The sequence below is a fragment of the Rhodamnia argentea genome, chromosome 6 (assembly GCF_020921035.1).
Source record: "Rhodamnia argentea isolate NSW1041297 chromosome 6, ASM2092103v1, whole genome shotgun sequence".
NCBI classification, from domain to species: domain Eukaryota; kingdom Viridiplantae; phylum Streptophyta; class Magnoliopsida; order Myrtales; family Myrtaceae; genus Rhodamnia; species Rhodamnia argentea.
This window is the reverse complement of record NC_063155.1, coordinates 19443855-19466368: the sequence shown is the minus strand read 5'-3', so window position 1 is coordinate 19466368 and position 22514 is coordinate 19443855. Positions and strand designations below refer to the sequence as shown.

The 22514-nt window shown below is 42.5% G+C and overlaps 3 protein-coding genes across 10 annotated transcripts; all 3 read left to right on the top strand.

Annotated features, from left to right (window-relative positions):
• The first annotated feature begins 910 nt into the window (after positions 1 to 910).
• On the top strand, positions 911 to 1531 carry LOC115734368 (polyamine-modulated factor 1-binding protein 1-like). Its single transcript, XM_030665115.1, has one exon. The coding sequence runs from the start codon at positions 911 to 913 to the stop codon at positions 1529 to 1531; it is 621 nt and encodes a 206-aa protein (XP_030520975.1).
• On the top strand, positions 1217 to 21084 carry LOC115734131 (GRIP1-associated protein 1). Of its 6 annotated transcripts, XM_048281469.1 has the most exons (4): positions 1220 to 2338; positions 18898 to 18914; positions 19693 to 20220; positions 20660 to 21076. In XM_048281469.1, the coding sequence occupies exons 1-4, from the start codon at positions 1542 to 1544 to the stop codon at positions 20812 to 20814; spliced, it is 1497 nt and encodes a 498-aa protein (XP_048137426.1). In that variant the 5' UTR covers positions 1220 to 1541; the 3' UTR covers positions 20815 to 21076. The 6 variants fall into 6 exon arrangements, with proteins under 6 accessions (XP_048137425.1, XP_048137428.1, XP_048137426.1 ...); XM_048281468.1 differs by lacking the exon at positions 18898 to 18914 and having other exon boundaries at positions 1217 to 2790; positions 20660 to 21078; XM_048281471.1 differs by lacking the exon at positions 18898 to 18914 and having other exon boundaries at positions 1219 to 2322; positions 20660 to 21077.
• LOC115734132 (probable DNA double-strand break repair Rad50 ATPase) lies at positions 7881 to 20700 on the top strand. 3 transcript variants are annotated; one of them, XM_048281473.1, is made up of 2 exons: positions 7881 to 9900; positions 20666 to 20700. In XM_048281473.1, exon 1 carries the CDS (start codon positions 8067 to 8069, stop codon positions 9867 to 9869), a length of 1803 nt encoding a protein of 600 aa, XP_048137430.1. In that variant the 5' UTR covers positions 7881 to 8066; the 3' UTR covers positions 9870 to 9900; positions 20666 to 20700. The 3 variants fall into 3 exon arrangements, with proteins under 3 accessions (XP_048137430.1, XP_030520585.1, XP_030520586.1); XM_030664725.2 differs by lacking the exon at positions 20666 to 20700 and adding an exon at positions 11105 to 11359; XM_030664726.2 differs by lacking the exon at positions 20666 to 20700 and adding an exon at positions 10300 to 10336.
• Positions 21085 to 22514: the final 1430 nt, after the last annotated feature.

Sequence of the window (22514 nt, the reverse complement as noted above, 5' to 3'; positions counted from 1 at the left end):
CTCGAGAACCCCGAGCAACGCACCGCCGAGGTTGTCCAACCCAAGGCAACAGGATGCAAGGGTCATCGAACCACCGGGGACAACGCAGCTCAGGTAAGCTGAGCTTGCTCGAGCCCTCGGATCGTTGTCCCATGTCCCACCATCTTGGTGGCGCGATTTCCTCGATGGGGTCACACAGCCCTAGCTAGGCAAGGCGCCACCATCGCGCGAGGGGCCTCGAGAGGCGCCGATCAGATCCGGCGAAACTCCGGCGAAATTCCGGCTTTTGCTCTGCTTGTGAGTAGGTAAACTCGAAATGTAAATCATTGTCAATGCCTATACGTCTATGGTTACTCTACTTCGAGTAAAGAAGGACGAGTTTCATTTCATCCGTTCGGTGTGAGCCAGATTTTCGCATTCCCCCCTCTTTACATGCGTGCCCTTTCTCTCTCCTCACGTGACAGCCTGACATATTCCACGGCTTCCAAACCCCCTGGGGTGCACTGCATGCACAGCGCTCACTTCTCTCTCCTCACGTGACAGGTTCGAGATGAAAAGGCAACGCCTTCACCCATCTGGAAATGACCGCCGCGTGACCTTAGCAAGCCCACACCTGAATACCGACCAACCCCCCCGCCATGTCCGTACAATATACCGACGACCCAGCTTCCGCTCAGTTGTTCAAACTCGCTCGACTCGGCTCGCTCGACTCGAACCCTCTCTCTCGTGTTGTTCCCTACCAGTTCTCTTTCTTCGTCTCTCTCTTTCTCTCTCGCTCTCTCGTCACAGAATCTGGAGTTCCTCAATGCCGGCTTAGCTCTCCAACCCATCGCCAGGTTCGTCCTCAATCCTCGTCGACGTTGCGCTCCTTCGTGAACACTAGTCTGTAGGTGGGTTCTTTTCTCAACGTGGGTGTTGGTTCGGTGCTCTGATGGAGGAGACCTCCGGCGACCTGAAGCAGGCGGAGTTGAAGAAGGAGACCCTGTTCAAGGCGTACGACCAACTGCAGTCGCAGTTGTCCTCGTTCCTCTCGTTCACGCTCCCATGGAAGGACCTGGAGGACCACTTGGATGGCATCCGGAGGTCGCTCGAGCGCCGCTCTGAGGAGCTCGACAACGGCGAAAGGTCGCTCGCGGAGCGAGCCCGCGAGGTGGCTTCCCGGGAGGACGGGCTGCAGTCGGCGTGGCAGAGGGTCGAGGAGGAGGTCCGGCGAAAGAAGATGGACTTGAGGCCAGTGGAGGAGCGGCTTGAGAAATGCAGGGGTGAACATAGGGAGGAGAAAAGTCAACTGGTTGTGAAGCACGACGCCCTCAGGGAGTGTATCTCGCTGATCAAGGACAAGGAGGAGGAGCTGAGCGATCTGAAGCACGCGACTGATGAATGTCGCACGGATTATGACTCGAAGAAGGAGGAGGTGGAGTTGCTGCGACAGGAGTTTGAATTGAAGGAGAAGAAAGCCGGGTTGATGCAGAGTTTGCTCGAGGAAATTGCTCGGCAACTCGAAGTGAAAGTGGGTGGAGGAGTTTGGTTCGGTGAAGGGCTCTCTCGATGAGTGCTCTCGGATGGTTAAATCGACAAGTGAGGAATTGATTAGGGTGCAGAGTCTTCTCGACCACAGTGTCAAGGCGCATGACGATAGTGAGAGGAGGCTCAGCATTTTGGAGCGCACCATAAAAAAGCGTGACAAGGAGGTCATGCTGAAAGCCGGAAAGTTGCAGTCTATCGAAAATAGGTTGAACAGCTGTGAGGTTGAACTAAAAGTGAAGGAGGAGGAGCTCAAGGGATTCCATAAATCCATGGATGAGCGTTCCAAGGAGCTTGAATCTAAAGAGAGTGAGCTCCTTTCTGTGGATATTTTGATCGAGGAGCACAAAGAGGCGCTCAAATCCAAACAAGAGGAGCTTGAGGAAACCAACAAGTTCATCAATGAGCGGTTGGCGGCCGTTGCTTTGAAAGATAGGGAACTGGGGTCCATTCAAACATCTATTGGAAAGCTTTCCAAGAACCTTAAATCCAAGGAAGGCGAAATGGAAAATATGATGAAGCGGGTGAAGCAGTGTAATGAGGAAGCCGAGTCCAAGAAGGAAGATATCGCTGCAGTCCAGGCAAAATTAGAAGAGGTTGCCAAATCACTTGAGTGGAAAAGTAAGGAACTCAATGCTGTCCAAGCATCCATCAAAGACCGCAATCTTGAACTTGCATCGAAAAGGAGATGGCTAGAGTCCATCCAAATTGATATTACAAAACGTGCGGAGCAACTCAGATTGAAGGAGAAAGAGTATGCTTTCATTCAAAGCTCAACTCTCGAATGCTCCAAGGCCCTTGAGTTCAAAAAGAAGCAATGTTATTTGATGCACAATTCAATCACAAAATGTTCTCAAGAGCTTGAATCTAAGAAAGGGCAGTTGGATGCCATTCAGAAGAGAAGCAGAGAATGCCTCACAGAACTTAAAGAAAAGCACCTTCATATGCTTAATCAGTCAATTGGAGAATGCTCCCGTATACTTGAAATGAAAAAAAGGGAGCGTAATGTGCAATGTATGGAGCTAGAATTGGGGCGGCAATGGCTTGATTTGATTGAAAAATTGCTCGAGAGGCGCTCTAGGGAAATGGAGTTGAGAGAGAGGACTAGTGTCCATTCTAGGGTAGTGGCTCAAATTTGGAGACACCCACTAATAAATGGACCTGTTCTAGCTTCATGTCAAAATTGTCAATCCACAAATGAAATTCATGATCTTGTCAATTCTGTGTCACAGTTGCAAATAGCACAGGAAATGCACCAGGTCCTTGGTCCCTCAGCAGTGGCACCTGGTTAGTGGAGATGCACCTATTGACTTGAAATGTTGAATCTGTTTGCCAGTATGTTTATCATATTATGCCTGGTTTTTGTAATCATGCCGCTTTAATGTTTGTCTCTTTATGCAAACAAAGTTTTCAAACATGGTTATGGCTCAGCATGTTGACTTCTCAGAGATGAGGTAATCCAATGTTTTTTCCTTATATACATTGCATATGCCGCACCGATTATCGATTAGTTATACATCCGACAATTTGCTAGGTAAACCGTTTTACTCGTGTCTAATTTGATCAAAAGTAAGCTTATCTTTGGAATATAGTCCGAAGTTGACTAAATGGATCCATTAAGGTTCCTCTTCAACCCCTTCTTTTCTATCTTTTAGATTGAAATGCCAAAACCATTTATATGGGTTCAGACATACTGCTCAGGTTCATGTTATTTTGGCATCACATATATGTATATTCCTTTTTTTGAAAGTTCCATCCGGTACGTTAAGCTCTATATATTGATGATGCTTGTTGTGCATTTGAGACTTGAGTAATTATACCCTCTCTTTCAAAGCTGGACTTTCCTGAAGTCTTCACTCACATTTTCACTTCGTGGTGATTCCAAAATCCTCATAGCAAACTACGTTTGGTGCTGTCGTCTTGATAAAGGCAGTTCGGATTCTTAATTGTTGACTTGTGTGTGATAGGTTCTTCGGGATCTATTCAACAGTGGCAAATAAAGATCGAGGAACCAGAAAATTTTGATGTGCTCAATGCAGATGATTCTTGCGTTGAATATCCATCACCATCAACTATCTTAGCTAGCCATGATTTGCAGCTTTACCAAACCGAGCTTTCGAACGAGAACACTATGACATGTAAAGAAATCTCACATATGCTGCAAAACTCATCTGACCCTGCAAAACTTGTTCTGGATGTTATTGCGGGGTCTTGTGCTCAATACTCAAACAGTGAGGACATGAATTTGCAGACAGACGTTAGGAGTAGTCATATTGTTCTGTTAGAGCAGCTCGTGAGAATTTTGCCTTCAATAACACATGATGTTAAAGAAGAAGCAATGAAGCTGGCAAGAGAATGGAAAGCGAAACTGTCTGATAAACCAGAGAGCGCTTTGGAGGTTTCGGCATTTCAGCATTTCTTGGCTGCATACAATTTGTGTTCTTTGTTCGATGATGCTCCTCTGTTGGGCCAGACCCTTGGTCTTGTCGATGAGATTACAGGTAAATTTTCTTCGGTATCCGTTTTTCTGTCTCTGACTCTCTAAATTGTGACGGTTCCCTTTTTTGCTTGTGCATGGCAATGTAAGATGTAGATTTAATCATCCTGGAAGTGGGACGTTCTATTCCAGATAGCCAAACAGCATTTGTACTGTTTTCCGTTGTGGTGCTATGGGAGCATAGGATTTTGAACCCCAGTGATATGACCCAATCTTCACTTTTAGTCTAGCTGTTTGCTCTTAGCATGTTCTGATGTAATATTGTAGATCGTCCTCTTTTTCATGATGGGTTGCACTCTTGGGCATTGCGATTCGAGATCATTGAGCCCGTAGAAATCTTCTTTAAAGTGCACCGACAATACTGTTTTGGCACACTCATTTTTGTGTTGGATGATGCCTAGTGTTTCTTGATGGCCTGGGGGTTATTAGGCCTTGTTTTACATCTACTATCCCCTGAAACTTGTCTGTGTTTTTGATGAACTTATTCCAGCTCCAGGTAGCACACCTGCTTCTCTCTCAAGAGTCCATCAGCAACCGCCCAGAGAGAAGAAACGTCCGGCTAGTGACAGAGCAACCGATTTACAATCCCAATTCTGTGCACGAAAGTGCAAATCCAAGATGAACAATCAAGGAGGTCCCCTGTAATGCTCTCTTTGGACTAAGGTATTCTTTGCCGAAAGTATGCCGAAGCTATTTGTGTGGTTGGCTCATACACCTTGCATTGCGACAAATCTCATATGATTTCCAGGGGGAATTTGTTGCTGATGAAGTACAGGATGTTTATGACGGTAGGTCTGGTTTTCCCAGGAGAATGTGCGGTAGATAGGTTTCCTAACACATGTATTGCCCCATGCTTGGCAAGCAAGTTAGTCCTTTTTTGTATGCAGACTTGTCTAGGAAGCTCTCAGGGAACATATCGAAGGATTGTGCAAAATGCTTTGAACAATAGAAGTAACTGAAGGTGCGGGAGTCCGCCTTACTCCTGCAAATCAGAGATTCTACTCACGAGATTTGACTACGTTACATTAATCTAAATGCCTTTTTCGGTACATTTTCTCTATATAAAAAGGTTTATATGCATTCTGCATCGATTTTACTGTTCTCTTATTCCTCCAACATGTGAAAAGCGTTCACACCTGGTGCTCGAGCAATGAAAATAAGCAACTGAGCAATATTAAAGTGATAATGAAGGGAAGTCAAGTAAATAAAGACGTGGAAAAAATGGAACCCAAGCCGCGTTTTGTTAAGATTCGACGCACAATCAAGTCGAAGTAAAACATAAAGCAAGAGATAAATTCAGACATGAGATTTTATCATGGTTTATCTTTAAAATAGGACTACATCCAAGAGAGGATTCCACTATAATTAGTACCTTGCGCCTCTCATTACATCACTCAATTACAAACCAAAAAGAGTATATATATATAGCAGTAGCTATTCATGAGCTTAAACCCAAACTACTAACGAAAAATTATGAGATTAAATCGTAAAAATATTCTGGTGTCCAGGGGGCGCTACCCCTTTGAGATGCCGTCGGGACGGCTCTCTCGGATCTCACGTGCTTTGCTGTCGTAGGGGAGTATGAACCACATTCCAACGGTATTGTGCAAAATATTAACAAAAGCTAATGAGTCAGATTAAGCGTACACTAAGCTAAGATGCATTAATGACATGGTGTAAGTTCCTAAGTGCTGGATGACATGAATACTGAACTATAGAGATAGAATTAGCTATGCAATAATTAAATTAGATGCAACCCAAATAGGATACTCATCAAAATTTTCTGGCTTTTATTTTCATTTTTTTTATTTATAAAAGACTCGAATAAGTTAATTGTCGAATGATGAAAACTAGAGAAATCGAAATTACTTAAATGTCAAATTTTCAACTAATTAAATGTTAAAATTAAATAAAGATCGATTCAACCAGGAATCGAAATTAGGTGTCAACCGAGTAGTTCTGTCGAGCCGGATTACGGGTAAAATTTTCTGACTATCAGCGTTTTCTTTCACCGGCTCTCTAAATTGTAACTTTTTCCTCTCTTGGCTCTTGAAGAGAAATAGTGATGCTACCCTTTGAGCATGTGCTGGCTTACAAGTTGATGCCAACCCAAAACCTTCGCAGACATGGACATTATCGTTGAGATCATGTTATGTTTCGCTCTTTGCTGGCGGTTCATGTTAACCGATCCTCTTTGCTTGTTGTGCGCGATATACTTGTCATGCATCTGCACGTTTGCTCCATAGTGAAGAGATGTGGATCATCGGGGGAAATGGGTCAATGGTGGTCATCTCAACCCATCTAAAATAGTTGGTTTCTTACTTGGATCCATTCCATATGTCCTGTGATCGATCCTGACGCTATGTGCTGAGCTGCACGGTTTGTTCGCGTAGTTGAAGATATATTAAGATCACTACATTGCTTGCGAGGGTAAAATTGGAATTTAGATGGTTTAATATGGGCAAAGTTGGAAGGAAAACAATTCATCGGCCCGTGTTGCTTTCCTTAAAATGTCCGAAAGCCGAAGCAAGGGGAGCTTGCAATACTAAAACTTCGGCTCAAGTGCCATTGGACATCCAAAGCCGTTTGTGAACGATGCCTCAAATGCCTCAGAAAAGACCATAAGTTGTCCACACACAAAAACTCTGTTTATTTTCCGAAAATAAATAATTTGCATCGCTCAAAATAACAAGTCTAGAATTTCTTTTTTGTTACCAACAATATAATTTATATCCAAACATCTTCATGGAAGATGAAAATACTTTTCGTTCATTTTTATAAGAGCAACGGAATTATTTTTCAGGAAAATATTTTCTTAAATTGCTCATTTTTTGATGATTTTTCGCTAGACAAACGGAGCAAAAAAGAAGCGTCGAATTCCCTAAATGAGCACATCAACTTTCACTCTATATCAAAATTTGACCCGAATATATATTTTTGTCTCGTAAGAAGTCACAAACTTTCGCTCAGTATCGAAATCCGGCCAGGTTATTTATCTGTCCAATAAGAGTTTGACGTGTCAATTCCACGCAAACACTTCTCTCTGTCCATTGATGACGTGGAATTTCAGTTCAATCAAATATTCAAGAAAACTAATCTTTTTGGTTTCTCATTTTTCATTTTTCTTCTTCGCCTTTCCCTGCAAACTCCACGAATGGAGGAGCCTGGAGCTCGAGTTTGAGTCGATCGACCTTCAATTCGAGTCGTGCGACCCCAAATTCTGAGTAGCATGACCTCGATCAAATATGAGGTGGCGCACTTCAATCGAGAGTGGGCAGTCTCCATTAATGGAGGTCGGACCGTCGAGCACAGTGCACAGAGAGCTAAGGAAAGGATCTGCGCCCCCTCAGCCACGGGGGTTCTGGTGAAAGCTTAGGGCTCAGTTCGCCATCGCCCGGCCACAAAATGGATATATACAAAGCTTCAGCGATGGACGGCTGAGCGGAGACGGTGGTCGCCGACAAAAATGTCTTCTCGAAGCTCGAGAAATCGGAACAGAAAAACATGCGTCCCGGCCGAGCCCGCCGGTGCCGAGGTTCGCGGAGGGCTTGTCGGAGGTTGGGGTGCGGGGAGTCAGCGACGGGGAAAGAGAGAAACCTGAAAAAGGTACGGTTTTTTTTTTTTACAAACAAATTATTTTAATCGAGCCGAAATCTTACGTCGTCAACGGGGAAAGAGCGAAATATACGCGACGAGTTGCCACGTCAGACTTTTAACGACAATATTAGACGGATAAATGACGGAAGTTAGACGTGGGTATAAAAGGACACATGCGTCTTTTTCACCCATTTGGTAACGACTGTCACGTGCCCCTCGCAATCCCACGTGAGAAAAACTTTTTTCTCTCAACTCCACTCTTGTCTCGTACTCCATCAATTTCTCTTTCTTCGCCACCAAGAGAAAATCTCTCTCTCTCTCTCTCTCTCTCTCTCTTCAGAAGAATCTGCGTTGCCCGGCTTAGCTCTTCGCACCCATCACCAGGTTCGTCCTCAATCCCTTCGTAAACTCTAGTCTTTAGGCGGGATTTGCTTTTTGGGGTGTGGGTTCTGGTGTCAGTGGTGCTGCGATGGAGAAAATCTCGGGCGAGCTGACGCGGGCGGAGTTGCAGAAGGAGACCCTCTTCAAGGCGTACGAGCAACTGCACTCGCAGGCGTCCTCGGTCCTCTCGTTCTCGCTCCAGTGGAAGGACCTGGAGGAGCGCTTCGATGGCATCCGGAGGTCCCTCGAGCGCCGCGCCGAGGAGCTCGACGAGCGCGAGAGGTCGCTGGCGGAGGGAGCCGCCCGCGACGTCGCGTCACGGGAGGAAGGGCTGCGGTCGGCGTGGCGGACAGTCGAGGAGTGGGAGGACCACGTTCGGCGAAAGAAGATGGACTTGAGGTTCGTGGAGGAGCGGCTTGAAAAAAGCAAGGATGAACATAGGGAGGTGGAGTGTCAACTGGTTGTGAAGCGCGACTGCCTTAGGGAGTGTATCTCACTGGTCAGGGACAAGAAGAATCAGCTGAGCACTCTTAAGGAGAAGACTGAGAAATGTCACAGGGATTATGATTCCAAGAAGGTGGAGGTGGAGGTCCTGCGACAGGAATTGGACTCGACGGAGAAGAAAGTCGGGGAGGTGCGGAGTTTGCTCGAGGAAAATGCTCGAGAACTTCATGTGAAAGCGGTGGAGTTGGGTTCGGCGAAGCGCTCTCTCGAGGAGTGCTCTAGGGCGGTTGAATCTAAAGAGAGTCATCTCCGTTCCGTTAATATATTGATTGAGAAGCACAAAGAGGACCTCAAATCGAAAAAAACAGAGCTTGAGGGAATCAATAGGTTGATCAACGAGCGGTTGACGGAACTTGCTTTGAAAGATAGGGAATTGGGGTCTATTGAATCATCTATTGGAAGGCAATCTGAAGAGCTTAAATCCAAGGAAGGTGAACTGGAAAATATGATGAAGCGGGTGAAGCAGTGCAAAGAGGAGACCCAGTCAAAGAAGGAAGATCTTGCTTCAGTCCAGGCCAAATTAGAAGAGGTTGCCAAATCTCTTGAGTTGGAAAGTAGGGAATTCAATACTGACCAAGCATCTATCAAGGACCGCAATCTTGAACTTGCATCAAAAAAGAGCCAGCTAGAGTCGATCGAAGTTAATATCGCCCAATGTGCGGAGCAACTCCGATTGAAAGAGCAAGAGTATGCTTCCATTCAAACCTCAACTCTTGAATGCGCCAAGGTCCTTGAGTCCCAAAAAAAGTCGCTCGAGAGTTGCTCCAGGGAAATGGAGTTGAGAGAGTGGATTAGAGTCGATTCTGGGGTAATGGCTCAGAATTGGAAATGCCCATTAGCAAGTGCACCTGTTCTAGCTTCAAGTCCAAACTCTCAACCCACATTTTCTTTTAATGGAAAGAATCTGCAGATGGTCATATATGGACATTTTCAGGAGCTCAGTGGAGTGTGCCATAAGGTGCTGGAGTTGATTCAAAAATCAGCTAACGCTGCAAAGTTGGTGTTAGGTGCCATGGAAGGGTTTTACCCTCAAGATTCGGGGAACAAAGATGAGTTATTAGATATTGGAGTGATTAGGAGGAGTTGTATCTTCCTGTTGGAGAATTTAATACGATCTTCAGCGCAGATTAAGCCTCAGCAGAGGGAAGCTGCAATGACATTGGCTGTTGAATGGAAAGGGAAGCTGAAATTTTCGCCATCACCGGTGGACCCTTTGGAGGTCTTGGGTTTTCTGAAGCTTTTAGAGGCATATAAGCTTGCTTCCGCCTTCGATGCAAATGAAATTCATGAACTTGCCGATTCTGTGTCACAGCTTCAAATAGCACAGGGATGGCAACTGGTCCTTGGTTCTTCGGCACTGCGATCTGTTAAGCGGAGATGCAGCTAGACTTGAAAATGTCGATCGGAGATCCAGTAAGGTGCCTCTTTAACCCTTTCTTTTCTATCTTTTAGATTGAAACGCCAAATCCATTTATGTGTGTTCAGACATTGCTGAGGTTCATATTATTTTGGCATCACATTATGTGTATTGCTTCTTTCAAGGTTCCATCCAGTAGGTGAAGCTCTGTAGTTGGAGCTCACAACCATTTCTCCAAAGATTTTTAACTGGGAAGATGAAACTTTTGGGCTTGCTTTGTTGATGCTTGCTGTGCATTGGAGAATCGAGATCAATTAAACCCTCTCTTTCGATATTGGACTTTTCTTAGTCTTACTATCTTCATCTCGTGATCATTCCAAAGTCCTCATGGCAACCACGTTTTGTGCTGTCATCTTGATAAAGGCAGTTCGGATTCTTAATTGTCGACTTGTGTTTATAGGTTCTTTGGTATCTATTAAACATTGGCAAATAAAGACCGAGGAAACCTGAAAGTTTTGCTGTATCAGCTAGAAAAGATTTGCACCGTTTTTAAACCGAGCTTTTGAATGAGAATGCTATGATATGTAAAGAGATCTCACATACACTGCAAGACTCATCTGATCCTGCAAAACTTGTTCTGGATGTTTTGCGGGGACTTACACTCCATATTCAAACAGTAAGGATATGAATTTGGAGACTGACGTTTTGAGGAGTCAAATTGTTCTGTTAGAGCAACTGGTGAGAATTGCTATCATAGATTCATCGTTTCCCTTTATCCTGTTCCTTTCTTATGTGACCTGGAAATGTCGTGAATAATCATTTGACCTTATTTTAACGGGCCATCTCGATATTTTGCTTGTGCATGGCAATATAAGATCTAGATCAAATCATCCTGGAAGTGCGACATTCTATTTCAGATAGCCAAACATCAGTTTTACTGTTTTCCTTTGTGGTGCTTATACAGCATTGGATGGGAGCATGGTATTTTGAACCCCATTGATAGGATCCAATCTTCACTTTTAAGTCAATCTGTTTGCTCTTGGCATGTTCTGATGTTATCTTGTAGATAGTCCTCTTTTTCAAGGTGGGTTGCTCTCTTGAGTCCTGTGAACTTCGAGATCATTGAGCCTGTAGAAAATCATGTTGGAACATTCATATGTTTGCTGGGTGATCCATAGTGTTTCTTGATGGCCTGTGGGTAGCAAGCCTTGGTTTGCATTTACAATCCCCTGAACCTTGTGTGGTTTTTGATTAACTTGTTTCAGCGCACCAGCCAGCGTACCTGCTTCTCTTTGCAGAGTCCATGAGCAACCACCCGGATTGAAGAAACGTTTTGCTAGGGAATCGATGATCAATCCCAACCCCGTGCATGTAAGTGTAAATACAAGATGAACTATCGGGGAGGTCCCATGTAATCCTCTTCTAGACTATGGTATTTTCTGCTGAAAGTAGGCTGGAGTTATATGTGTAGCTGGCTCATACACCTGGTATGGCCAGACAAATCTAAAATGATTTCCAAACCCGAGCTTACTGTTCAAATCGTTGAAGAACTTGACACAATGTTTATTTGACCTACTTCAATCTAAACCCTCTTTATATCAAGCAATTTACGATTAACTCATTAAGTGATGTTTGTGCACTATGGTTTGACACCCAGTGAAATACGTGTAAGTCTGAGCTGCTGCGCTGCACTACCCTCGGAAGCAAAAATAAGTATATCATTCTAGTTTGGATGCGCTTATAGCATTAGAATTCGAGGAAAACTTTGTCTAAATCCGACCCACAATCACGACTTTCAGAACCTGTGGATCTCAAGATAAACTCCATGTGATCGATCCGTCATCACATGGACCCTATGCAAGTAAGTATTTTTTGAACCTGGGTTGGAGTTTTGGATCATCCCATAATTTTGTGTAAAGAGGAAGGGAATGCATTCTTGATCTGCAACATGATTGACATCTATTTAGAAGAGACACATCCAGTTTTTGCCTCATTTTTGTTCTTTTTTTTGGTCGGAGCTACATCGCAGTTCATCCCCACCATGTACAGACAAAGAGATCAGGGCAGTATCCTCTGCAGAAGTGGAAACGCCTGTCGTTTTAATTGGCCGAGAAGAAAGAGATCAGTTTTTCAGAACCGGGGCCTGAAGCTGACCAAGCACAATGGGGGCCAGCAAAAGAGGGTCGCATTCATGTTTCCAAAAAAAGGGCTGCTTTCTCTCATCCAAGATGAACAACCTGTATATTTAATTATCGTCTCTCAATCCTCAGCAGAAGTTAAAATGTTATACTAATTTTTAAGACGACATAGAAATTATGATTCGACGACGAACATTCATATACTGAAAAAGTTCCAAATATCTAAGAATAAAAAAGAAAGTCAAATTATTTTTCCCATAAGATCCCAACAAGCCAAAAAAGTTAGAAGTAAAAGTTCCCCCAGACAAAGTGAAGTACTTGCTGGGGAATCTGATAACTTGACTTTGATGACCAGCTGGTCGAACAGCAACGAAAGTCGGCCGTAGTGATCCGGGAGTCCCGCTACTCAACTCGCTACGGCACCCGGTGCATTTCCCCGGCTTAGATATTGCTCCCTCGGATGTCACTTTGCTTATCACTGAATGCACCCTCTTGCTGGCTCATTTGCCAAATGTTCTTTTCGCATATTGTAAATCAGGCAGCAGACTGGATTGTTAAGGCCCAATGGTGCAAATCTTTGCTCTATAATTGGGTCTTTAACCCTCCCGAAACCTTCTGAAATCTTGTATGTGCCGAAGCCCCTTTTAGTAGTCATTGGGCTCATCCTTAATAAAATGAAATGGTTTCTTCCGACCCAAAAAAAAAAAAAAAAACTGTCGTAAGATGCACTGGCGTTATATCCGCAAGGGAAAATAGACTCTCCTTATTTTTTTTATACAATTGTTGGCATTTACCAAAAACATGTACATTAATTAGTCGCTAATCCACATCAAAACTAATGATAATAGAATATAATATGATTTGATTTAGTCCGAAGAAAATCCAAGTTGACCAAATTAAAACTTTGTTTGGTTTACGAAGAATGAACCATCTGAAAAACATTAACCTAAAAATATCTCTTTTATTGCTTATAAAAATGAATGAATGTTAAAAAAAAAAAAATCATCGTCCACGGAAATATTTAGGCATAACTTGTTGTCAATAATGAAAGCACATTTTAATGGCTTATTATTTCAAGCTATACAATCGATAATTTTGAATAAAATGATTTTTCAAATCATTCATCTTCCGTGATTAGGTTGAATTTCTCTTGATTCGCTTCGGTGCAGCGGCATACTGAATTCGCACTCTTCCCATCAGGCTATATCCCTTGTGAAAGGATAGCAAAATTTGGAAAGGGTGTTAGTACTTGATGTATTATCACAATGGCATATGGAGCACAATATAAATAAACAGAACATAATTGCTTTCTTTTTCTAATTACATAGGTATTTGATGCTGCCCCCAAATACTACTCTGAATTGGAGGATATTTTCTCTGACTAAAAAAAAAAGAATTGGAGGATATTATGATTTAAATTCGTTTTATTTATAGCATCGGGAGACGGAATCGGACCTCCATATCTAGGACATAGAAGATTTATTGGCAATATTGCCATATCGGGGAATACCAATTCAATCATAAGCCTTTCGATTTTGTCAAGAAGTCATGAACTTTTCTATAAAATTATAATGTAATCCTTTTTGGCCTGAAAATGTTGGTGTAGAGGTTCAGTTATCATCAATCATCCTATGCAACACGACCGGGATGGTCGGTGTTTGGCGTGAACAAACTTACTAAAAAAAAACCGACGTCGCTTTGAGTAATTTCATGAATTTTGGATTTTTTTCGCTCTTCTTTATGTCTAAACGGCTGATTGATTGCAAGTTCAATATCTCTGTATCGTGTCTATTTGCGGCAAAAGTACCCGTTCTTCTTCTTCTTGCAAGCCTCAAGTTGGCTTGAGAGTCTCTTCATCAGGAATTGGAACAGCATCTCACCCTTCGCCACCCTGAGTTTCTTCCAGCAACAGCCTAGCTCGTACACCCTGCCGTTTACGATAGTGTCGTTCACCTCCCGCCGATCGCACCTTACCGGACTCTCTCTCTCTTTCTCTCTTCACGCTTTTGGTTAGCACTAAATTCCCTCAAGGAAGTATCGCTCCTATGGTTTCTTGTATCACGATTAGGCATTGTGCCCTGGCCCAAACGAACCAGCTCGTTAGATCCTCGGTCTAATTTCGAGAAGCGACAACACATTAATCGAGAGGCTTTCTCTTAAAAACCTTTGTCCTAACTTCGAGCTATAACCGAATCCACTTAAAGCGTCGTAAATATATGATATAATCCGTGACAAGTTGTTTTCGAATCCTTACAAAGATCGTAGACGTTTCCGTGATCCAGATATCATCTATAACGAGTTACCTCAAATTCCTCAAAGACTTTACAGTCCTGGTCTTCACAAGTCATCTTTACTTTTACCACATCACCTCATTATTTCATTCCTTATACAAGAAATCTTAAAGCATAGTCAGATAGAGTTCATGTCAGCCAAGCCCCTTCTTAACTTATCAGAATAGGCGTAACATCAACGAGTCAGATCCTTACTCGCGCCAAGTTACAAACCCGAGCCTAATGTACTTTTGGCTCGTCTGTATCCTGCACTAGGGAATTTGCTAATTTGAAAACCTTTTTGCTATTTGCTAGCCTTAATGTCCAAACCTGAGCCTAATGTTCAAGTCCTTCAATAACTTGAGCCCATATTTAATGCTATGAAGTACTTCAATATGAACACACTTTATCAAGCAATGTATCACCAAAATGATGGGGCCGTGCGCCATGGTTTGATGAGCGATGAAATGTGTGCAAGTCCGAGCCGCGCCGAAGTATCTATCTTCAGAATTGACGTGCAAAATAGAAAAAGTAAGTAAACGAATCCATTTCAAATATTTTAATAATTAACGTTGGAATTCAATGACACCGTAGTCACAACTATTGGTACCGTGGATCTCACAAAAACCTCACGTGATCGATCCTTCGCGACATGGGTCCGATGCAAGTAAGTACTCTTTGAAGCTTTGACTGGAGTTGGATCATCCCATAATATTGTTGTAAGAGGAAGGTAATATATTCCCTATCTGCAAAAATGACAACCTTAATTCAGAACTGTTAGAAAATGAGGGTGCATGGGAAGTACCGTGGTCCGCTCATGTCGGCTATCACAGTCCTTGACCCATTATAGATAAAGTGCAAAAAAGGCAGTTATCTTATTTTAAACGCCAGGCGTTGTTTAGATGTTCTTCCAACGGAGAATAGAAAATGAATAAAAGTGACGAACGACGATGAACGCCCGATTGTCAAACGGACGAACAATCTCTCGTGAAACCGTATTGTGGATATTTAATCATGGAAAACCCGAGGCATGTCCGTTCTGTGATATATTTCTCCGATCAATGATTCAAGACAATCCTAGGACTTATTATATTCGGAGTAATTCCGTTGCATATGTAATCAGAATCCGTTCTCTTCAAGAACAATTAAGTCAGCCAAAGAGGTTGCTCTCATGTTACCCGAAAAAGAAGCTGCTTTTTCTCGCGTGCAAGATGACAACCTATAAATTTTTTAGTTAAAGTACCTTTTCCGCTTTACTTGCCAAAATTTGAACAATTATTCAAAATTTGAAACATCGTAAAACATTGATATGCGAATCCATGTGTCGACGTTATTATATATTATGAAAGTTTCAAGTGTTTAAGAATTAAAGATCAAATTACGTGCGCCATAAGATCTGCAAGGCCAAAAATTGAAAGTAAACATCCCTCAAAATAAGCCCATGACGAAAGATCTACGTTAAGTGTTAGCGACCACAGATTATAGGGTTAATTCCACGAAAGATGCCAAATTGGTATACTTATGAAAAATTTATCCAAAAATTTTTTTACCACAAAAAACCTTAAACTGGTACATTTGTGACAAATTTATTCCAAACCGGTACACATGTGACAAACTTACCCTCCGTTAGTTTTCCTTAAATTTAAGAGTCAAATTGCTCGGTTATATAGCACGTAGTAGTTCATGGGTGTACCATTTTAAGGTTTTTACTTTCTGTTTGTCACAAGTGTATCAATTTTGAATTTTTCATAGTATTAACTCAATTTAATAGAGAGTAAATTTGTTACGGGTGTATCGGTTTGAGATTTTTCGTGGTAAAAAAAATTAGTTTGTGGTAAATTTGTCACATATATGCTAGTTTAGAATTTTTAGTGATCAAAAAAATAATTTCTGTTAAATTTGTTACAGATTTATTAGTTTGGGGTTTTTCATGATCAAAAAAATATTTTGGAGTAAATTTGTTATGAATGTACTAGTATAGGATTTTTCGCGATATTAATCTTAGATTATATCGGTGAATTTATTGCAAGATTCCAGTCCGTAATTTCCTTAACTGGTGAGTATCCTACTCCATTACCTACGAAGAAACTAGAAGATAAACAAGGAAAACCTCTAGCCCCTTTGACCGACCGATCATCCAAAGTTTGCTTCAATAAAAACAAAAAAAAGTAACAAAAATGACGATGGTGACATCTTCTATTTTAGACTTTAGTATTTAAGCAAATGATATTGACTAATAACAATAAATATAGAACGGAGGAAGTCATGTGCATGCGAAAGCTCAAGCGGGCGGCCGAACGATAGCACTGGTCCCAGCAATGCGTGACCCTAGGTGGTAATCCCGCCGAGGTCACGTGGGCCGACCAAAGGCGAGACCCTGGTGTGTGCACGACCCTCCGTGGCACAACGCTAGGGCCGAGCAAAGGGGAGACCCCGGTGTGTCGCGCGACCTCAGGTGGCACAACGCCAGGGCCGCGTGACCAGGCAACGGCACATGCGATATCTAGCTCACCGGCGGCCCTTGTGTTGGTGCAGGTTTCGAGACCCAGGCGACGCAAAACTTGGGGCTTCGGCTTCAAGAGTGCCTTACATTACATCCAACGTACTACTACTCCATGAGAAAAGAGCACAAGACAAAGTTACAGTTCATCCAGTCGGCGTGAGCAGATTTTCACGTATTGCGACAGGCCTATCCACTCCGCTTCCCCGTTTGCCTTCTCTCTCTCTCTCCTCACGTGACACCTTAACGCACGTGATCGGAAATACTGGGGTGCACCAGCACGCACTTCCCTCTCCTCACGTGACAGGCTCGAGGTAAAAAGGCCACGCCTTCACCCATCTGGAAAATGACCGCCGCGTGACCCTAGCAACCCCACTTCTGAAAAGTGAAAACTAACACCCCCGCGATATCCGTACAATATTATGGACGACCCAGCTTTTTCTCCGTCGTTCGAACTCGCTTGACTCGGCTCAACTCAACTCGGCCCCTCTCTCCCTCTCGTGTTCCCTCCCATTTCTCTTTCTTCGCCACCCAAGGAGAAAGGGAAAGAGTAAATCTGGAGTTCGTCAATGCCGTCTTAGCTCTTTGCACCCATCGCCAGGTTCGTCCTCAATCCTCGTCGTGCGACTTTTACGTTGCGCTTCTTCGTGGACTCTCTATCTAGGCTGTAGGTGGGTCTTTTTTTTTTTTTTTTTGTCTTTTTGGCCTTTCGGGTGTGGTTTTCTGTGTTGGTTTGGTGCTCCGATGGAGAAGAAAATTTCCCGTAACCTGAAGGAGGCGGAGTTGAAGAGGGATACCCTCTTCAAGGGGTACGAGCGACTTCAGTCGGAGGCGAACTCGTTCCTCTCCTTCACGCTCCAGTGGAAGGACCTGGGGGAGCATTTGGATGGAGTCCAGAGGTCGCTCGAGCGCCGCTCCGAGGAGCTCGTCGAGGGCGAGAGGTCGCTTGCGGAGCGAGCCCGCGCCGTCGCAGAGCGGGAGGAGGGGCTGCGGTCGGGGCGGCAGAGGGTGGAGGAGTGCGAGGAGGAGGTACGGCGAAAGAAAATGGAGCTGAGGTCGGTGGAGGAGCGGCTTGAGGAATGCAGGGGTGAGCATAGGGAGGAGGAGAGTCAACTGGTTGCGAACCACCATGCCCTTAGGGAGTGTATGTTGCTGATCAAGGACAAGAAGAATCAGCTGAGCGATTTGAAGCAGAAGACTGAGGAATGTCGCAGGGACTTCCATTCGAAGAAGGCGGAGGTGGAGTTGTTGCGACAGGAGTTGGAATTGAAGGAGGAGAAAGTCAGGTTGATGCAGAGTTTGCTCGAGCAAACTGCTCGGCAACTTGAAGTGAAAGTGGAAGAGTTGGGTTCAGTGAAGTGCTGTCTCCATGAGAGCTGTCGGGCGGTTAAATCGACAAATGAGGAATTGACAAGGGTGCAGAGTCTCCTCGACCACAGTGTCAAGGCGCATGGCGACAGTGAGAAGAGGCTGAGCGTTCTGGAGCGCACCATCGAAGAGTGTGACAATGAGGTCACGGTGAAAGCCAGACAGTTGCAGTCTGTCGAAGATAGGATAAACGCCTCTCAGGTTGAACTAAAAGCGAAGGAGGAGGAGATCAAGCGAATCCATGAATCCATGGAAGAGCGTGCCAAGGAGCTTCAATATAAAGAAAGTGAACTCCTTTCGATGGATATTTTGATCCAGAAGAAAAACGAGGAGCTCAAATCCAAAAGAGAGGAGTTTGAGAAAATCAACAACTTGATTGATAAGCGGTCGGCGGCCATTGCTTTAAAAGATAGGGAATTGGGGTCCATTCAAACCTCTATTGGAAAGCTTTCCAAGGAGCTCCGATCCAAGGAACACGAAATGGAAAATATGGTGAAGCGGGTGAAGCGGTGTAATGAGGAAGCCGAGTCCAAGAAGGAAGAAATTGCTTCAATCCAGGCAAAATTAGAAGAGGTTGCCAAATCACTTGAGTTGAAAAGTAGGGAACTCAATGCTGTCCAAGCATCCATCAAAGACCGCAATCTTGAACTTGCATCGAAAAGGAGACGGCTAGAGTCCATCCAAATTGATATTACAACATGTGCAGAGCAACTCAGATTGAAGGAGAAAGAGTATGCTTTCATTCAAAGCTCAACTCTCGAATGCTCCAAGGCCCTTGGCTCTTCAGCAGTGCCCCCTGGTAAGTGGAGATGCACCTATTGACTTGTAAATGTTGAATCTGGTTGCCAGTTTGTTTATCATATTATGCCTGGTTTTTGTGATGCTATTCGTGCTGCTTTAATATTTGTCTGTTTATGCAAAGTGAACTTTTGAAACGTGGTGATGGCTCAGTATGTTGAATTGCATCCAATTTTTTTTTTCTTATATACATTGCATACACCGCACCGATTATCGATTTGTTCCAATGATAAATCTTGCAGATGCTAATGAATATTTTCTGCTTTAGGTTCAACTTTTCACCAAATCAAATTTCAAATTATTGACTGGACACATGTTTATGTTATATTTAAGGATTTTAAAGGTCCAATCTGTAGATTTAACTAAATTCCCTTTTAATTTTGCAGTTAGATTTTTCCTTTAAAATCATTTACCCTTTTGACTAAAGAGCAGAAATAATTGTATAACTGACAACGTGCTAGGTAAACTGTTTTCCTCATGTCTAATTTGATCAAAGTAAGCTTGTCTTTGGAATATATTCCGAAGTTGACTAAATGAATCCATTAAGGTTCCTCTTCAACCCCTTCTTTTCTATCTTTCATACTGCTCTATATATTGATGATGTTTGTTGAGCATTTGAGTTTTGAGATCAATTATATCCTCTCTGTCAAAGTTGGACTTTCCTTAGTCTGTACATTTTCATTTGCGGTCATTCCAAAGTCCTCATGGAAAACTACGTTTGGTGCTGTCATCTTGATAAATGCAGTTTGGATTCTTTACTGTTAACTTGTGTTTGATAGGTTCATTGGGATCTACTCAACAGTGGCAAATAAAGACCGAGGAACCAGAAAATTTTGCTGCGCTCAATGCGGATTATTCTTCTGTTGAATATCCACCACCACCACCTATCTTAGCTCGAAATGATTTGCCGCTTTCCCACACTGAACTTTCGAATGAGAATGCTATGATATGTAAAGAAATCTTGCATACGCTGCAAAACTCATCTGACCCTGCAAAACTTGTTCTGGATGTTATCGCGGGTTCTTGTGCTCAAAACAGTAAGGATATGAATTTGCAGACACATGCTATGAGGAGTCAAATTTTTCTTTTAGAGCAGCTTGTGAGAATTTCGCCTTCAATAACACATGAGGTTAAAGAAGGAGCAATGAAGCTGGCAAGAGAATGGAAAGCGAAACTGTCTGATAGACCCGAGAGCCCTTTGGAGGTTTTGGCATTTCAGCAGTTCTTGGCTGCATATGATTTGCGTTCTTTGTTCAATGATGCTCCTCTGTTGGGCCAGACCCTTGGTCTAGTCAATGAGATCACAGGTAAATTTTCTCTAGTATCCGTTTTTCTGTCTCCGAAATCATCCTGGAAGTGGGACATTCTATTTCAGATTGCCAAACAGCATTGTTACTGTTTTCTGTTGTGGTGCAATTGTTACATTTGATGGGAGCATAGGATTTTAAACCCCATTGATAGGACCCAATCTTCACTTTGAGTCTAGCGTTTTGCTCTTAGCATGTTCTGATATCATATTGTAGATCTTCCTCTTTTTTCTTGGTGGGTTTCTCCCTTGAGCATTGCGATTCAAGAGCATCGATCCTGTGGAAATCATCTTTAAAGTACATAGACAATACTATGTGGGCGCATTCATATTCGTGGTGGGTGATTCTTAGTGTTTCTTGATGGCCTGGGGGTAATTAGGCCTTGTTTTACATCTACTATGCCCTGAACCTTGTCTGGTTTTTTATGAACTTATTTCAGCGCCAGCTAGCATACCTGCTTCTCTCTCCGGAGGCCATCAGCAACCGCCCAGAGAGAAGAAACGTTCGGCTAGTGACAGAGCAATCGATGTGCAATCCCAATCCTGGGTACGCAAATGTAAATCCAGGATGACAGATCAGGGAGGTCCCCTGTAATCCTCTTTTTTGACTAAGGTACTCTTTGCTGAAAGTATGCTGGAGTAATTTGCGTGGCTGACTCAGACACCTTGAATTGCCGGACAAATCTCATATGATTTCCAGGGGAAATTTGTTGCCTGATGAAGTGCAGGATGTTTATAGGGTAGGTCTTGTTTTCCCAGCAGGATGTACAGTGGATAGGTTTCCTAACATATGTGTTGTCCCATGCTTGGCAAGCAAGTTAGTCCTTCTTGTATGCCAGGAAGCTCTCTGTGAACATTGACAGAATTGTGCAGGTGCTTTGAACAGTAGAAGTAACTTAAGAGGCAGGAGTCGGCCTTACTCCCGCAAATCAGAGATTAAGAATATTGGATTTGCTTACCCTCTATTAATCTAAACGCTTTTTTCGGTACATTTTCTTTGTATGGAAATGTTTATATGCGATCCACATTGGTTTTATTATTCTCTTAACTCCTACAACATGTGAACGCTGTTCGCACGTGGTCCTCAAGCAATCAAAATAATCAACTAAGAATGAAGCAAAGTCAAGTAAATTAAAATAAGGAACCTTAGCCGTATAGCGCAACAAATTGACAAAATCTAATGAGTCAAATTAGACGTATACTAAGCTAAGATGCGCGATCGGCATGGTGTAAGTTCCCAAGTGCTAGATGACACGAATATTAAACTGTATGAGATAGAATTAGCTATGTAATAATTAATTCGATGCAACCTAAATGCAATACTAATTAATTTTTTCTGGTTTTCTTTTTTTTAATAAAAAGAGTCAATTATAGAGACGTCAAAATTACTTAAATGCCAAATTCAACTAAATAAATGTTAAAATAAAATAAAGACCGATTAAACCAAAATTAATTCTATCAAAGAGAAGCTAACTATATTGCCTAAGTCAATACATGCCGAGATTGATACCGAACATACTCTAATTAATCAGATAGGGAAACTATTTAATTAAGCATATTAACTAGTTAGTTAGTAAACCTAAATACCGAAACTAATTACTTCACTAAAGGGCGAAGTAAATAAGCTCCTAAATTCACTACTCAATTACCTAAGTTGAGAAAAAATCCGAAATGAACAAATAATCTAAACTATTTAATTAAGTTAACTAAGCCATATTTAATTAACTAATTTAAGACACAAAAATGACTAAGTTGAGCATAGTATCACAGGTATGAGGTTCAACTCCCGCGCTCCGTAAAGAGTTAGATATTTGACAGACAAAAAAAAAAAAACTCACTTTGCAGCGGAAGACTCCCTAACACATTTAAACCATCTTTTTTGGTATTTTCTTCTAAACTTTAATACAACTTCATGAAGACGAAATTAATCCTAAAATATTTTTTAAGTGCCAACATCCCCTATTGCCGAAGTTAAACTTAACAAATCAACTTAGACAAGTTTAAAAAAATTATCACGAATTAACTTACCTAGAAAAGCAGTCCCTAATTATGAGACTCTTTTTATCTTTTTACAAAAAAGAATTCTTACGTTAAATCCTAAATCAGTTTACCGAGAGGATGATAAATTATTAGTTATAAAACATACTGGTTCTTCTTAAGTCTTTTTATGGTACTAGTTAGTTTAAACAAAAAAATCATAATTGTTAAATCGAGATACGTATCGTGAATCGAAATGTTAAATTTATGAATCGTGGATCGTCGATGATCGGGATCGTAAGATCCAGTCAAATATCT